Raw genomic sequence first — 17212 nt, forward strand, 5'->3', positions numbered from 1 at the left:
GTTAGAAGAGTGTTTCTTTACTTCCCGTTGGAATATTCTTTCTCCTTTTTGACTTTTGTCACTTCATTCAAGTTATTTCAGTCGGTCCATTCCATTTCGACCCACCCGTATCATCCCGCGCGATCGAATAGTAATTGTTTAATGTTGTTTCTGTTTTTCGCATCGTGTTTTTCTTTACAAAGAACGAAACGATCCAACGAATTATTGATTCAGTTAAATAATACCACATAACTTGAACTTTTCGTTATAACAGTAAAGCGGACGTGTAGATTCCGACGACAGAGTACACAAGTCAGACAAGAGACACTTGCTCATACCTTGAAACAACAAGGAACCAAGCGTAGGCGACAAAGACTTTTTTGTATCATCGTGCAATAATTTTACTGTTTAAACTGCGTGACATTGATACGAAAATAGGAATATTACCATAGTTGCTTGGCGTGCTGATAAATGTAGAAAACTTGAAAACTATTAGGCTTCGCTCTTTTCGTAAGCTTCGATGGATGCGGTTTGATTTGAGAAGGATGAAGAACGAGAAAAACGTAAAACTTGAGGGGTCGACCTTCGAGGCTGATTTACTGTGTTGATTATGCATTTTTCTCTGACTCGTTATGCACTTATAAGCAGTTTCTAAGGCTTCAAATAATCGAACATTCGATCACTCGTTCTTTAGCTATCCCTAAGATTTATGCTATCTGTCCACGACTTATGATGCTTATTATTGAAAATACATAAAAAAAAGTCTCAAGCTCAGTGGATTGAAGGGAATTCAGATTTTAAGATAGACACACGTGGGCTTCAAAAATAATATCATGCACAGATAGTGTGAAAACTTGTCTTTATGACTAAGAATCTAAGAAATCTGTTCGCAAGGAGTTACCATGTTCATTTGGCGAAGAAATTATAAGTATTGATAAACCAACGTAAAGAGACAAGTCCAAGGTGCTTATAAAGACGCGTTGTACACCTCGAAAACGCGGGAATGCAAAACTCTTATACAGCTCAAGCGATCAGAGTGAAACTTGGGCAATTAATGCCTTATTTTGGTCAAAATTGGAGCGTTTTTTTACTTTTTCAAAATTTTGCAAAAAAATTTACAGATTGGATACCACCCACAGAAATTGGCCAAATTTTCACAGTTGCACTAAAAGGATCGAACTATCCGGTATGATGCCACTCGGCGGTTATGAAACACACATTTTGAGCCCAGTTCCATGAGATTTGATGGTGAAATGACAAAATGGCAGCTGATCCGGTTTTCGATTACGAAATACACCGAAATCTCATTTTGGCGTCATTTGTTACCGACCTTTCATGCATGCCGGTAATTTTTTACCGACATTACACGCATACATTACCGGCATGCGCGTAATGTCGGTAACAAATGTCGCCAAAATGAGATTTCGGTGTTCTTTGTAATCGAAAACCAGATCAGCTGCCATTTCGTCACTTCACCATTAAATCTCATGGGACTGGGCTCAAAATGTGTGTTTCATCACGGCCGAGTGGCATCATACCGGATAGTTCGATCCATTCAGTGCAACTGTGAAAATTTTGCCAATTTCTGTGGGTGGTAACCAATCTATAAAATTTTTTTCCAAATTTTTCAAAAGTCGAAAGACGCTCCACTTTTTGTCAAAATAAGGAATTAACTGCCCAAGTTTCACTCTGATCGCTGAGCGATATAGCAGTTTTGCATCCTGGCGTTTTCGAGGTGTACAACGCATCTTTATAAGCACCTTTTTTGGAAAAGAATTTCTTTGATCCCAGTTACAAGCAGAGGATGAAAAATACAGCTTATACACATTGCGCACATTTTCTTTTCTATTCTCTGAACGTACCCGTATTAAGAAAACAACGAAAAGCTATCATAATCAACGTGGTACCATTTCAGATTTTGAAAATAATATACATATAATCATATAGTGATATGGAATCACCGGTATACAGGAACAAATATTCTAAGTTCCAGGAAAAGGCGGAATGGGAATGCCAGGAAGAAATTGCAATCAACTGTGAAACGATCTTCGGAGAGAAAACGACAAGATTTTTTATTGATGTAATTCACCTTGGAATTGTTACCAAATACGTGGAGCCCTACAAAGTAAATGACACTTCACATAGAGATGAGGTGCAACAAAATTGTTCTAACATCCTCAAAACACAACAGAGCAACCAACTTGATGAATATAATTTACCATGATGGCTGACGAAAATATTTTACTTTCGGCAAGAAATTTCAAGTAATAACTTTTGTAGGTTTGTACGTTGTTACGTATAATCAATATCATTTGTCAATTTTATCTGATACTCCTTGGCTCAGCGCTTCATATCGCGCGGCATGTTCTTCAGCTCTCTGTCTACGCAGATCAATTTTATCCAAAATCGTCAGCAGAGTTCCTAGGCTGAGAATTACGACAATGGCGACGTGCGCAGCTGTATCTCCGAAGACATCGATCACCTTGACGAGAAGGGGAGTTACGAAAGCTCCATAAATTTGTCCCGATATGCTCAAAATCCCCGTTGACAGTGCCTGAGACTCGGGGTAAGTCGCTTCGGCGCATAGTTCAAATCCTATCGCGCTGTAACTTATGAGAGCAATGCTGTAACAGAAACGTTTTGGTGTATTCGCATTGAAAAACGCGAGTATTTGTGATTTTAATAATCGTTCATATTTCAGTGTAATCACAGTTATATCCGTACCCGAAAAGCGAAATTGACACAAACACCATCCATTTAATTTCCAGGTGCAAGGTGCCAGCGAAAAGTATTTCGCAAAGTACGGATGAAGTGGTCACGGTAATGGCGATGACTCTGTAATTGTTGAACGCTATAGTTACAACCGTTAAAGTCGTTGTACGTCACAGCCTTGGTCAACTGACCTAAATTTCTTGGTTTTATCTAGGATTGATGCGATGATTATCGAACCTATGGTACCCAGAAGGCACAGCAACAGGTTGATTATTCCAAGATCAACTTCACAGTTCTGAAAGAGGGTTGAATACAACTGATGGCACTGCAAGAACATACAGAATACGCGGTAACATTACCTTGAAGTGAGTTAAGAAGAACGGATTCAAAAGTATTGGCATTGAGTTAAATATGCCGGTAATCAAACCATAAGTGTTCCAAAGAATGATGAAGTTCCTGTTCTTCGTTACTAACATCTTCAACGACACTAAAAATCCTTTACCGAAACTTTCGTGAGTGTATCTTTGAAGCGCACGCGACTCGCTCGGTGGCATAGAAGGTTCGTTCTGAAAAACTTAAGGGCGAAGAGATTCAGTTAAGAATGAAATTCGGCGTCCTTGTTGGAAGAAAAAATTACGACAACTCACAAAGAAGTACAGCCAATGTTACAATTGAACATGCAATCGCAAGTATCCAGTGAATGGTGGACAATTCTATCCCAATTTTCGCGACGTCATCGTGATTTCTGACGAAATTTGGAACAGTCAGGAAGCAGATCGTCAGGCCCACGTGAAGTGCGTAGCAGCCGAAGGCGGTAGCGAGTGCAAGTTGGTCTTTCCCGAACCAAAATGCAGCCAATTTTCCCGGAACAGGAGCAATGAAAACCTGGCTGATCGCAACCATGCCTTGGCCTATAAGCAGCACCGGAAATCGATCTGGGGCTGTTGAAAGGACCTTAATCCAAGCTCCGAGACACGTGAATGCGGCTCCTATGACGACTGTCCACTTCATGCCTATCCGTTCCATTAAAAACAAGCCAGGGAAGAGGAAAACTGCGTAGCCGACCATCAACATGATGCTGGTCGATGCGACTGCTAATATCGAGACGTCGTAGTACCTGAAGACTCCAGTTTCCGTTAGTAAAGGTACATGACGTAAGGGCACGAGTCAAGGTCTTGAATTATGGCTATCTATCATGTAACTAGTCATATTTCACATTTTCACATTTCCTACCAAGTGAGGATTCTGATTGGTTGACTCAGTTTGAAAACCAATCAGAATGACATGATAGATAGGCTGGCTTCTCTATCGTTTCGAATTTTGAGATGCTTATAAAGACCCGTTGTACACCTCTAAAACGCGGGGATGCAAAACTCTTATACGGCTCAAGCGATCAGAGTGAAACTTGTCGTAAGTTTCACTCTGATCGCTTGAGCGGTATAGGAGTTTTGCATCCCCGCGTTTTCGAGGTGTACGACGCTTCTTCATAAGCACAGGACTCATTTTATATTTGTACCGAGAAGAAGAAGAAGAAGAACACCGTTTCCGGTGTTGAATAATTGTCTTACCGACTTATTATATGACCGATGATCGTGAATTGAGGATACTGAAAGCTGCTGCATACACTGCATAAAGCGTACAAGAAAAGCTGAAGCCACCGTCTTTTGAAAACCCGAACTTTTAACGGACTGCCACTCACGGCGTCCTCGTTTTTTTCCGTGCATTCAGTTTTAAGAGGATTCATGACGTTATTGTTAGCCATTTGGTTTAAATTCGTTATTTATTTTTAAAACACTTTTTAAAAAAATGGATGCTTCAACTGCGGAGCTGCTTTGAAGGATTCTAGATATCTATACTTTCGTCTCACCACCAGTAAAATGGTGTTCAAGTTGATATTTCCTACTGTTTATTCCCAGCAAAAGATGTTTCTAATACAACACAGGTGTACAAGCTTGTCTTAAATATTCATCTGTTCATACAATGAGATTACACAACAAACTTTTCAACTTTGTCAAGTTAAAGTGAGGAAAAATTCTCAGCCATATCACTATATCACACTGTAAAAAAGTAATTTCGGTTTTTAACAACCAAATTAAATAAGCGGACTAAAGAATTAGGATTTTCATTTAATCATCTTTCGATTTTCTTGCCGACTTCTTATTACGTTACATTACTCGGTAAGTATATTTCCGATAGTTTTATTTCTCAAAGTTCTCGAAATAAAAAATTTCCACTTTCGACAGTGTTCACTTTGTACAATATTATCAATTTATTATAACTTCTAACCGCAAAATCAGAACGTTAAAGTCAATAAATTAAATTGTTTCTATTGGAATGCACTTATCCAGCAGTTTTGTTCAATTATTAAATGAGGATTCCGAATACACAATGCAAATGAGTTTCTTCTTGCATTGTCTAGTTTCATAGCTCACTCTAGTGTAAATTGAACATGTTTCGAGTAATCTGCTGCAGTTAGATATTCGCGAAATAAAATATCGACTAATACAAAATTATGAACAGAAAAGAACAAAAAAAAACGAAAATGAAATAAAATCCCGCTGTCGGATCTAGCCTCAACTTCTCGTTTCTGTGCTAAGATTTTTTTTTTTTTGTTTTGTTTTTTTTTTTCCAACAAAAAGTCACATAGCTATGAAAAAATCGTTTTATAAAATTCAAGGCATATGTTCTAAATGTTTTGTGCATTTACTTTTCTAAAGAAGTGCTTTTCACTACCAACAATTTGAGTTTTCACCTTTCATGACCTGAGAAACGTCTCAAAAAAATACCTGTAATTCAATTTCTCCTCAGAAACTGAGTAAAGGATAAGAAAATGAAATAGAAAATTGTGAGAGCCGAACGTTAGTACGGAGTTTCTCGCCTATATACATATTTTTCATCAATACAATAATGCAATTCCATACTGACCTAATGTATAGGATTATAATAAATATTTTTTGTATGTATAAGGGACAATCGCGACCCAACGTAAAATGGCATCGCAGCTGTTTCATATTTGTTATCAAAGTTATATAAAGAAGGAAATACTTGAAAACGTTCGAAAATCGAAGGGCCATAACCGGCACATTTATTATCCTAATTTTATAGCAACTGGATAAATAACGTTCCATTAACTAACGCCTAAAATATTGTTTCTATACGCTCTGTTAGAATTGTAAACATTGTAACAACCGAGTAGCTGGAAGCAGTCGATAAAACTGAAACTGTAAAATTGTTTGTTAAATTTTCACGTTAATAAAACTGAGTTGCAGAATCTGATGATTGATTAAAAGTGTTGTTGAGCTTTTATTCACTTTAGACTGAACGATAATTCATTCCACGTTTCAACTTCTCTACAGGATTCGTCAGATGCTCATTGGGCAGAATTCATTTTACACCTAAGAGCATGTTTCTGGACTCTTTGCCGACGAAGTTCCGGTTTGTGAAAAATCGTCAATAGAGTTGCCAAGGCAAGTGCACTGCATAAAATCGCGTGCGCCGCCATATCACCGTAATCCTCCAGTACCTTGCTAGTAACTAGAACTATCCAAATTCCGTTTATCTGACTAGACATGGTCAAAATCCCGGTTACAACAGCTTCGGATTCCGGGTAAGTAGCTTCGACGCACATTTCCATTGCAACGACGCAGTAGCTACCAAGAGAAGTCCTGTAACGTATCACGAGTTGAATATTAGTTGATGAAAACTACACGTCTTATATTAGTTTCGAAACTACTTACGCAAGAATCCCGCCGGATATGAACACCATAACTTTGTTCTCCAAGTAAAAACTTAAACCATATAAAATACCCCAAAGCAGCGCCATAGCGCTCGTGGCGTTAAAAATGATTCTGAAAATTGTTAAGTAAGCCAAATTATTTACGATCATCTTCTCGTTGTTCGTTATTCGTCAAAGTTCGAAAGATCACCTGAATTTCTTTGTCTTGTCAAGTATCGAAGCGACGATCACCGATCCAATCAGTCCCATGATGCTGAACAACAGCTCGAGTTTCCCAAGCTCCGCATCAACGTTCTACAAGGTATTTGAACATTTTTAAGAGGTCGTTAATATCCGGACTTTGCATGACTTGAATGTTACCTTGAAACGAGTGACTAGAAATGGGTTGCAAAATGTCGCCGCGGTGTTCAAAAGAGTCGTATCAAGCCCCCAAGCGAGCCATAAAACAAGATAGTTCCTGTTCCCGAGCACCCTCTTCAACGGCGGTAAAAATCCCTCCGGAGAAGCTTCACGCTTGATTTTTTGAAGCGCCCTAGACTCGCTTGGTGGCAAAGGGGGTTCGTCCTGAAAAACTGTGCAGTGAAACAAGGTACGTCAAATCAGCAATATTGCCCGTCAAAAGTTAGATGAGAGCCTGAAAATGGCCGTCACTCACGAAGGAACACGGCCAGAAGAACGACGGTGCAGTATATTGCGACTATCCAATAAACCAAGGACAAATCGTTCCCGATGTCATCGAGCCTTTCGTGGTTCTTTACGATCAAAGGAATCCCAAGGAAGCAGGTAAAGATGCCACAGCAGATACCATGGTACCCAATGGCAGTCGCCATGGCCACCTGGTCCTTCCCAAACCAGCATGCAGCCAGTTTACCCGGTACAGGACACAGGAAGCTCTGACTCACAGCAACCACGCATTGGCCCATCAAGGTTACCGCGAAGCGATCCGGGGCTGCGGAAAAGACTTTGATCCATGATCCCAGACAAGTGACCGTGGCTCCAATCAGAACCGTCCACCTTAAACCCACACGATTTATAAGGTATGAGGTCGGGACCAGGAGCAGCATGTAGGAGACCATCAGGACCACAGTCGTCAAAGCGACTGTGATTCGCGAAACGTTGTAGTACCTGAAGAATTGGGCTTTCATGATTATCAGGAAGACTGTTGTTCGTCGACAAGATTCAAGGTGAAAATCCCCCAATCGTGGGGGGATGATGGACGTAGTTCAATCATCTTACCGGCATATTATATTCGTGATGATGGTGTACTGAAGCCACTGAAGACCGTTTGACGCACTATAAAGTACGAAAAGGAAGAGTTGGAGCCAACGTCTTTTGAAAACTTTTACTTCTAACGTTTCTGGTTCTAAAAACTTCTCGTATTTCTCTGTCGCCGTGTCTTCAACTCCTTGAGATAACTCGATCTTTTCACCCGGGGTCATATCGAGACTCCTCTGCACGTTCGAGAATCTGTGCTTCACCTCGGCTGAGCTTTTTTAATCAGGATTCCTTTTCTCTATTCACCCGAATGGCTAAATGACACTATCACGAATGCCAAACGGAGATCGTTTACTGCCAGTCCAAACAACAAAGCATATTCATTTCGGTTCAGACGGTTATTCTAACTAACTATGAAAATGTTTTTCAACACAACACAGCTGTCTTACGATGTGAATACATTTCGCAAGTTGAGCCAAGGGCGTGACATATGAAGTTGAGATGAAGTTGACGTAAAAAAAATTATTCTTGTTATATGCGATATTTGGAAAGACAAGATCGATGCTTTATGCGAAATTTCTCAAATGAAACAGTCCATGGATACCCATATTCATTCCCGAAGCTATTGAATTTTTCATCAAACTCGTAATTTGATCTAGCTTAGGGTTAGATTTCAGTTTCCTTGTTATTCTAACGGCCGTGAAAACTTCCCTTGTAACCACACATCAGGAACTCAAGAAAATCACAATGGATGCGTGATCCATTACAAATAAAAAGGTAATGTGCAATTGACAAGTGTCCATCACAAATTACAACTGAAAAAGAATTAACTTGTAATGGAAAATTTTCGATGAAATTTTTTTTTTTTTTTTCAATTTATATTTCTATAATAAACTTTGTTTTTCTGTATTACTTTATATTCTATATTCCAATTTTCTTGTACGTCTATTTTTCTATCTATCTATCTATCTTAACTTCAATTGTAACAACGTAAGACAAAAATAAGAAAATTAAATCTAGAGATGATATATATAATATCATAATTTAGGTCAATTGATACGCATCTTTTGCAGCGAAAGACAATTTTTTAAATTTGCACCTGAATTAATACCCATTAAAAGTAAATTCAAATAGTATAACATTTTTCTGCCCATCAATTTTCGCAAAGCAAAATTCGCTTCGTTATTCTGTGAAAATTACGTTGAAAACGAAAAAAAAAATATTTGACAAGGTATCGAAAAAATCGAGACAATCACGTTCCATTGTGCGGTTAATTTATTCCACTCTCGATCAATACACACGTGCAGTGAAAAAACATAATTGTCGAATAATTGGCAGACTTCTGATGCCTATTGGAGTTGAAATCGGAGTATAAAATTCAAATACAGTAATAATATCGCGACGCTTCGTCAAACAAATAGAATTTTGATCGATCGATGATACTTTCTTCTATTCGCAAGACTTGTGAAATCACTAGCGGACTCTTTTTTTTTTAAACAGATTGGCTGATTGATTTTTTTTTTTTTTTTTCAAACATTGTTTTCTGTGACTAAACACTGACTATTCCAATAAATTGCAGAAAAACCACCGTTAACTTTAAAACACGAAAAGCAAAACAATAAATATTTTTATTTCTCAAATTTTTCGAATGATTTTACGTCGCAAAATCATCTCAGTAATAAAAACCAGAATCGTGCATATCCAACCGATTCCAAGACCATAAAAAATGAAACGAAGATCGTGAAGGGTCATGACAAGCGCGACATCATCGTTCGATCGATTCTCGTCTGACTTACCAATCGTCTCTTCGCGCAAAGTCTGGGTTTCATAAAACTTCGTTAAACCAGCTTCAACGATTACCTGAGAAATGACATTGAATCTATCAATCAATGGAAAGTCCGGCCTGGCGACAAATCGTTTTTGGTTATAAGGACTAGAGTCCTTCATCACATGAAGATCTTTCGCGTGAGCATATTTCATGTTCAGGGTATCACAGTAATTGATACAAACGACGGGCTCGTTTTTGTACAATTTCCGAATGCAGCTTCCCACCCCCTTGGACACGTGGGAGGAGAAAAAATCTGGAAAGGCAAGAGCAACGTTCAGCGACTCGGGACCTTCGATAACTAATCCCGATTCATTAAGCTCCGCAATTTCGTCTATATTAACGTAATGCAACGGATTCCGTATCAAAGACAGTATTTTTCCCTGATAGGAGGAATAAAAAACTGTAGGAAAGATCAATACAAAGCATAATAAAATTCTAACACCATCAGCCGATATTGGTGAACCGACGTACGAAGTGCTGAGAAAGACTCGAAGTGTATTCAAAAATCCTGAAACGTATCCGCGCTTGCCAACGTAGCTCAGTACGACAAAACAAATGAAAAATATCGAAGCCCCACACATCATCGTCCATTTGTCAAAAACGTAGGCCAACCCAATAAGCCAGGGTATCAATCCACGATCCTTGGTTACCATGCAGAGTTTAACCATAGTATGAGGATACGCCTGCATCACGATTGCCAAGGGTCGTACTATCAGACTGTTCATACTGATGTCTACTTTTCCTGCGGCGATGTCGATCAGATTTCCATGAAACTCTCCGTCTTCGTCTAGCCAGCCCATAAAATGCGAATCCGATGTCATTTTCACGTCGATAATTGTCGCATTCCAGAAGTCCCAAAGGTCCTTCATGATGCAACCGTCCACCCCCTTGTACTTCGTCATTCCAGAATCATCTCTTTTGACGTACAAGAATGGAGGATCGTTCAACGCGTTTGTCAGTATTGGATAACCGTTCAACGATTTTGTTCTGTCGTAAAATATACTTTCGCATCCGTACCGAAGACCTTGAAATTAAAAACGAACCTTAACCTCGTGTGTTACGTGAAACAAGAATTCATAAGTGTGATAAAAAAAAAAAATTTCCGAATACAGAAATACTTGCCATCGTATTTTTCCCACTTGAATAAACTCCAAGGGTGTCCCTGTCGGCCTTTTATTTCGCGAACCTTTATCCAAGGATGGGAAGCCGAATCACCGTAAGGATCGTAAGAGTACATGGACAGCTCGCCATTCTGTTGTTGGCATATGAAAACTGTGAAGAGTAAGTTAAAACTCCAGGCTAATAAGAGGAAGTCGTAGGCATTCGAGCACCGTTCTTTGACCGTGTCATCCTCGATGACCAGAAAAAATCCTCCCAAATTCCACCACTGAGAATCCTTAAGCTGTTCAAGTTGATCGTTTAGATTCGGAGCCGAGTGAGAAGAGAGTAAAAAGCTCCTCGATTTCCACTGATAACGATAGTAATCCAATCCAGTCGGATTCTTCTTTTTACTTTGAAGTGCAGCAGACAAAGCATCTGTTGCACGAGGTAATCTAGAGCTTGACATAGAGGCGACAGTTGTTATCTCCGATCGGTGCAAGTACCTTATCAATTCATCATTAAGGTCCTCGCCTACAACCAGGAGCTTTTCGTTGCCCGAAAAACACTTTTTCGATAACTCTGCCTGAATAAAACGCAACACAGTAACATACAAGGGAATCATTCCAGTGAGATATAGAAAAAGTACCTAATTATGATCTTACCACGGCTCGAATTTTGTTATTTGTCCGTTGCAGACTGTCGGTCAAATTATAAATAATCGTCTTACTAGCTTCGTGTCGCGGGATTAAACTTGCAATAAAAACAAGCGCTAAGCTACCAACGAATTTTCCAGACATTTCAACTTCTAGTCTGTCTGCAACAGCGAAGGATAGAACTGCAACTAAAATTCAACCTTTAGAAACACCAGCTGACTTCTTTCGTCGTTTCTAGCCACAAACAAGATATTGGAAATCCGATATCATGTACACTGGATCTAAAATTTCCAACCCTGAGTTACTGAAAACTCATTTTTGCGAGTAACGTAACAGCGTATGCTTCAGCACCTCGACATTTTCCGCAGTAAAAACTCAATATCCTCAAGTGCTAGAATACCAGTCATTTGGTTAGGTGCATCCGTCAATTGTGAAAGAACATCAACACACGGTCTCTTGCCACGCATCGAATTCAGTTGCAATTTCTAGATAGCGGTACCTCGACTGATGATCTATGGATCTTTTAGCTCAATTTCAACCATCAAAATGCTAATTGCATTTCTCTTGAATGACGTTTAGTACCTCAAGCAACGATTAGTTATCACAAGAAATTTATATATAACTATATCATAACACATATCGTTTGAGGATAAATTTAACTTCAAAGTCAAACGATTCAAACAACGTCTTCGAATCGATTTTACTTTTTCCTTATCGATCGGTAACATGCTAGTTCAAGAGCAAAGACAAGTAGAGCAAAAAACAGGCCACTCATATAAGCGTAGAAAAATATGTTAAGATCGTTAAGTTTGACGAGCCAAGTATCAGGATACGACGAACTACGATTTGCCGAGTAGGTCTTGACGTGGACATTCCACAACGTTAGGTGTCTCCAAATATTGGGTAAACCAGCCGACACCATCCTAGAGATGAGAGCATCGACCCGTTGTAGAATAGGCCAGTCGGCTGTAGTCAGAAAGTAGCTATAGTACCGTAAAATCCGTTCTTCAGCAACATGAAATCTGTTATCCAGTTTGGACTGTTCCCAAAGATTGACACAATGACCAGCACAAGCGATGAGCTGGTCGTCCATAACGCGTTTGTAGCACTCAAGGTCGACTTGTGAATCCACAAATCTCTCCCTAAGTCGATCATTCCATATAAACTTTTTGAAGGATATAAAACCGTGTATATCCAAACCGTATTTCTCGAGTTCATCGAGAGTCTCAATGTTTTCGTAGCTCCTCGGCTTGGCAACGAGAGCCGACATCTTTCCTTGAAACAGGACATTCATGGTACCACAAACGATCATACCTCCAAGAAAAAGTAATCTGGCCGTAAATCGTCGTGGCGTTCGTATCAGGCTATTCGAAATGACGATTCGAAATACATTTAACCACGCGCATCGATACCCTCTGTCTTCCAGGGCGTCCAGCAACAGCGTCAGCGCTAAAGCAGAGGCCAAAGTCATAAGCCCGATCCGCCAGTTCATGCCTCTCGTTAAGTCGACCAGGAATGGAACGTTCCCTCTGGCTTTAGTCATGAAGCAATAGCTCGCACTGATGTGAGGATAGGTCATTCCGAGTCCAAAATCCGGCTGCGCATAACGCTGGTTGAGCCCAATATCGACCCGACCACTTGCAATGTCAGCCTTCATCCCATAGTGGGATCCATTTGCCTCAGTAAATCCCATTCCCCAGTCGCTCCCATTATATGACACATGAATAACAGTGACATTTAAAAAGTTCCAAAGAGTCAAAGCCAGCCATCCATCTTCCCCTGAGTAGTTATCCACTTTGATATTGCCAGCATCTTCGATCGTCGAAAAGACGAGCTTCGGCGATATGCTCATCGCGTTAACACGCACCGGATATCCGTTCAGGTTCCCAGTTTTATCGAACAATACTTCACCGCAGTTAATCGAGTCCTTTTTCTCCGAGCCTTTATCGAGTTGGCGCCGAAAAAGAGTCCAAGGATGACCATTTCGTCCTGCGTAACTCGCTACCCTCTCCCAACCAGCAATTGGAACATGGTCTTTGAAGGGGTGATAAGCGAAGAGTGTCAGGCCTGGAGGATCCTTTTCGCGGCAAAAATAAACCGCCGAAAGGATACCATATTGCCAAGCCGTCCAAAGTAAGCTGTAGGCGTTGTGGCATTCCTGTTTTTCCGGTTCTTCGCCGAGGATTATGAAGGTTCCCAAGTGGTTCCACCACCTCGAAGTCTTCAGTTGATCTATCAGGAGTTGCATGACTGGTTGGGACTTCGCTGCCACGAGAAAGACCCCCGCCTTTGACTGGTACCGGAAGTGTATTTTGTCATAAAAGTCACCAGTTCCTTTGGTTCTGGAGTAGATTTGGTCCAAGATCGTGACTGGTTCCGTGAACAAGGTGATCGTAGTCATCGTTGAACCGTGGATAGAGACGGTAAGTTTTTCGTTCATATTTCCAGCCAATACAATCGGGTTTCCGGCGTTCACCAGACACTTCCGGTAGAAAAAAACCTGAGACATTACATTTGGAAAGCGTTATACGACTCCTTCTTGACATCCGGAATATTGAAGACCGATACTCACGATCCAGTTCGACGATTGTTCGACGTGAAAATTTCTTCCTGTTTCTAGGACCGATCTTAGCGAACAGGTACCAGCTCGAAGCGTTGAAAAAACCAGGGTTACAATTATAAGAAGAGATTGGTTGCGAAACATAGTGGCGAAAAATGCTGGTTCCGTAATTCTTGATTTCCAGCTCAAAGACTGACTTTGGTAATAATAAAAGGTTGAGAAAAGTGGCCCACATACTACGCTACAACTCTTAATGTTCTCGATCAATTATCACTGTCAATCGCACGTCGCCTTAATGCAAAATGTTTGATGGATTGTTCAATCATTATTCAATAATGCTGGACAGGATTTTGGTCTGTCGACGTCAAATTACCCAAGAACTTGAAACTAACGGTAAAAATTTCGAATGTATGTGACAAAAATTATCATAGATTACGGGTTAATCAGTCCTGTGAAAGGAAAATTTCATTCAACACTAGATATTAATTAATTCTTTTTCGTACGCTTCGAAATCGAACTTACATGTACGTTAGCTGCCATTCATTCGATGTTGCTGTGTCTATCGTCGTGTGAACGCAATTAACTGTAATAACTTGTACGATTAATCGTAGTTGTTAATGTTTAATCGATAAACACGTTTATATAATAATTATAACGTTGGAAGTTTATCGAAGGTTGAACTCCACAACTGAATTACGAGAACCGAATGAATAAATTGATAAAACAATATACATAGGAATGTTTGATAAAGATTTAAATATATTACAGAAACAGTATACAAGAATTGACAATTCTCTTTCTCTCTCTCTCTTTCTCTCTCTCGCCCTCTCTTTCTTTCTTAATAGTCTCGTGAATGTCTTTTTATTCACCTAATTATTATAAATATTAATCTACCCGCGAGGGTTTAAGACCGATTCGATCAATCACGTACTGCGGCATGCAGTACGTCGGATTAACAGGTTTCAACGAAGAGTCCGCGTCCAAGAGCGAAATGGCCGTTAAACCAAACAATGTGTGGAATGGGTCAACCATGTCTCCAGGGCGATCGCTGAACCCACCAGTTTCAGGATCCTGACACGCCAAGACGAAATTTATCTGGGATGAAAAATGAGTGGCGTTAAACTCGAAGGAAACAACAAACGACTAAAAAGCAAAATCAACGGGTGTTACCAGCTCGTTTTTGTCTATCCAATGAAGACGACCCAAGATAGTAAGCGAGGACAAAACCCACCAAGAATAACAGACATCGGGTAATTTTTCAGGTCTCCCGTTAAGTCCGCCTGACGGCAGCTGCCTTTCGCATAACCACCAGCCCAGTTGGTCAGCGTCAATTTCGTGAAGGTGTCCTTTGAGGTGAAAACATCCCGATTAAAAAAAAGCAAATCAGTTGAATTTAAAGAGAAAAAAAAGTCGCACATCACGTACCGGTTATAGACAAGAACGCAACGCAACAGTAAATCAAACCAGCGTGACTCTCAGAGCCTGGTTTTGAGCCAAAACCGCCGTCGAAATTCATGCAGCTCAAAACATACTCTACAGCTTTGTCAACGTTTATCGCATCCAGTTTGCCCTGATAAATGAAGAAACGAGAACTGATTATTTAGGTTTTCAATTACACGAATAGAAAATTTTTTACATCTTGCTTGATGCTCAATTTTTTATATATTACCAGTAACGAAAGAGTGGCGACGGCACAGAATGAAAATCTGTTATCCAACTCGCCCCAGACATCCCCTGTGAAACTTCCGTCAGGCATTTGCCTCTTTTGCACATATTCAACGACTTTTTCAACATCAATAACATCCAGAGCGTCGTACATGCACAATATCTGCACAGCGCTCAGGGTGTAGAGTAAGTGGGGATCGTGATCTATGCTGGCACTGATTCCACCGCAGTCGTGCTGGCATTTTGCTATAAATTCCAAAACCTCCTGCTTGTCCATTCTGTCCAACTGACCCATCAAATCCATTGCCGTTAGACCCCAAAACATTCCGGACATCCTGAGGTATTCCGTCATACAGAATTCCTAAACGAAAGAATTTTCAAGATAAGCTGTATTGTTGAAAAAATTTAATCACATTTGCAGGAATTAAATCGATTTAAATATCAAATGATTATCACGTTTAGGTTAATAACTTTTTTTTTTTTTTTTTTTATAGTGAATATAGCTTTCTAAACACTTACATAATCGTCTTTGTTGTTACCATAGGAGGCTAAGTAATTTCCATGTTTTTCTATAAGTAATTTTGGTATTTTTGTTGGTAAAACAACGTCTTTCATCAGCTTCGACTGAAAAATTTTTAGGTTAAGTAGGGTTAGATCAGATCAGATTTAACAAATTTAAGGTATTTTAAGGCTTTTACCATTATGAGAACCGAGTTCCATTCGATAGACGATAAAATTACTAAGTCATCTACTTATCCATACTTGTTACAAAGAAAACTTGTAACAGTTATAAAACTTCAGCTGTAATCTGACGTTTCCAAAGTCGTCGAAACAATACAGACAGACCATTACAGGCTTCTCATAAACTTTTCCGTGCCTATGAGCTACTGCCCTCTGCTGACACGAAACAAGTTAGTCGTTGAAACTAATTTTTTAATGGTACTGCAGGTCTCTCAGTTACCGACCGATATTTGCAATCTTGAAATAGTTGGAAATTTTTAATAATTTTTTCTCACACGTCAATTTTGGTAAACACTTTTCACTCGTTTATGTGACCCGATGATCAATTATCATCGACGAAAAATTATTATTTTTATTTTATAAACGATTGAGTTCGGATGTTCGCGCGAAGTTTTTTTTCTTCCGATGCAAAGCAGGGTGGCGACAATTTTGTTCTAATAAAATTCTCCGACTTTTCCAATCAAAAAAATTCAGAATTACCTAACATTTTTCCAAAAAACTTATGTAACGTTGAGGAACCTTTGTGATAAAAAAAAAAAAAAAAAAAAAAAAAAAAAAAAAAAAAAAAAAAAAAAAAAAAACTCAAGAAGTTGTGTACCTTGAATATGTAAACTTTGATCTAAAAAACACACCGCATTGCCTTAGTTTCCCACAAATAATTTGAAATTGAAAGATCCCATTTCCGAAAGTTAGCTTAACTGAATTTACGAAGCATGACTGAAATTTGAAAACGATTCTTTAAAAACAGCACGATTTTCTTCTCTATGCCCAATCTTCCCTGACCATATTTCCCTGACATTTTCCTGATTTTTTCCCGATAAAGTGAATTCCCGGTTTTCCCGGTCCATCGCCATCCTGACTCGATCACTGGATCACTCGATCTCTCGACCACTCGACCACTGGGTCACTGGATCACTCGGATACGGGGTTACTATCACTGGATCACACGATCTCTGAGCCACTGGAACCCTCGATACGTCCGATCCCTCGATCAGTCCGCAAGGGAACGTCAGTAATTTCCG

The 17212-nt window shown here is 39.6% G+C and overlaps 5 protein-coding genes across 7 annotated transcripts; all 5 read right to left on the reverse strand.

Annotated features, from left to right (window-relative positions):
- Positions 1-2282: 2282 nt before the first annotated feature.
- Positions 2283-4450, reverse strand: LOC124414847 (feline leukemia virus subgroup C receptor-related protein 2-like). Of its 3 annotated transcripts, none has more exons than XM_046895940.1 (6): positions 4264-4450; positions 3339-3815; positions 3051-3265; positions 2883-2986; positions 2704-2814; positions 2283-2603 (listed from the first exon to the last, which is right to left on the reverse strand). In XM_046895940.1, the coding sequence occupies exons 1-6, from the start codon at positions 4433-4435 to the stop codon at positions 2288-2290; spliced, it is 1395 nt and encodes a 464-aa protein (XP_046751896.1). In that variant the 5' UTR covers positions 4436-4450; the 3' UTR covers positions 2283-2287. The 3 variants fall into 3 exon arrangements, with proteins under 3 accessions (XP_046751896.1, XP_046751897.1, XP_046751898.1); XM_046895941.1 differs by having other exon boundaries at positions 3339-3808; positions 4260-4450; XM_046895942.1 differs by having other exon boundaries at positions 3339-3808; positions 4264-4394.
- A 1552-nt stretch (positions 4451-6002) lies between these two features.
- LOC124414602 (uncharacterized MFS-type transporter C09D4.1-like) lies at positions 6003-7935 on the reverse strand. The gene is made up of 6 exons (XM_046895583.1): positions 7664-7935; positions 7083-7552; positions 6788-6999; positions 6618-6721; positions 6429-6539; positions 6003-6356 (listed from the first exon to the last, which is right to left on the reverse strand). The coding sequence occupies exons 1-6, from the start codon at positions 7864-7866 to the stop codon at positions 6062-6064; spliced, it is 1395 nt and encodes a 464-aa protein (XP_046751539.1). The 5' UTR covers positions 7867-7935; the 3' UTR covers positions 6003-6061.
- Positions 7936-8691: 756 nt separating this feature from the next.
- On the reverse strand, positions 8692-11193 carry LOC124414479. Its single transcript, XM_046895427.1, has 4 exons — positions 10532-11193; positions 9911-10499; positions 9439-9850; positions 8692-8741 (listed from the first exon to the last, which is right to left on the reverse strand). Exons 1-4 carry the CDS (start codon positions 11191-11193, stop codon positions 8692-8694), a joined length of 1713 nt encoding a protein of 570 aa, XP_046751383.1.
- Positions 11194-11924: 731 nt separating this feature from the next.
- Positions 11925-14185, reverse strand: LOC124414625. Its single transcript, XM_046895626.1, has one exon. It carries the CDS (start codon positions 13731-13733, stop codon positions 11925-11927), a length of 1809 nt encoding a protein of 602 aa, XP_046751582.1. The 5' UTR covers positions 13734-14185.
- Positions 14186-14648: 463 nt separating this feature from the next.
- LOC124414800 (geranylgeranyl transferase type-2 subunit beta) lies at positions 14649-16300 on the reverse strand. Its single transcript, XM_046895878.1, has 6 exons — positions 16148-16300; positions 15969-16073; positions 15454-15810; positions 15210-15354; positions 14955-15130; positions 14649-14879 (listed from the first exon to the last, which is right to left on the reverse strand). Exons 1-6 carry the CDS (start codon positions 16148-16150, stop codon positions 14670-14672), a joined length of 996 nt encoding a protein of 331 aa, XP_046751834.1. The 5' UTR covers positions 16151-16300; the 3' UTR covers positions 14649-14669.
- Between the last annotated feature and the right edge of the window lie 912 nt (positions 16301-17212).

The sequence above is a fragment of the Diprion similis genome, chromosome 14, assembly GCF_021155765.1.
Source record: "Diprion similis isolate iyDipSimi1 chromosome 14, iyDipSimi1.1, whole genome shotgun sequence".
NCBI classification, from domain to species: domain Eukaryota; kingdom Metazoa; phylum Arthropoda; class Insecta; order Hymenoptera; family Diprionidae; genus Diprion; species Diprion similis.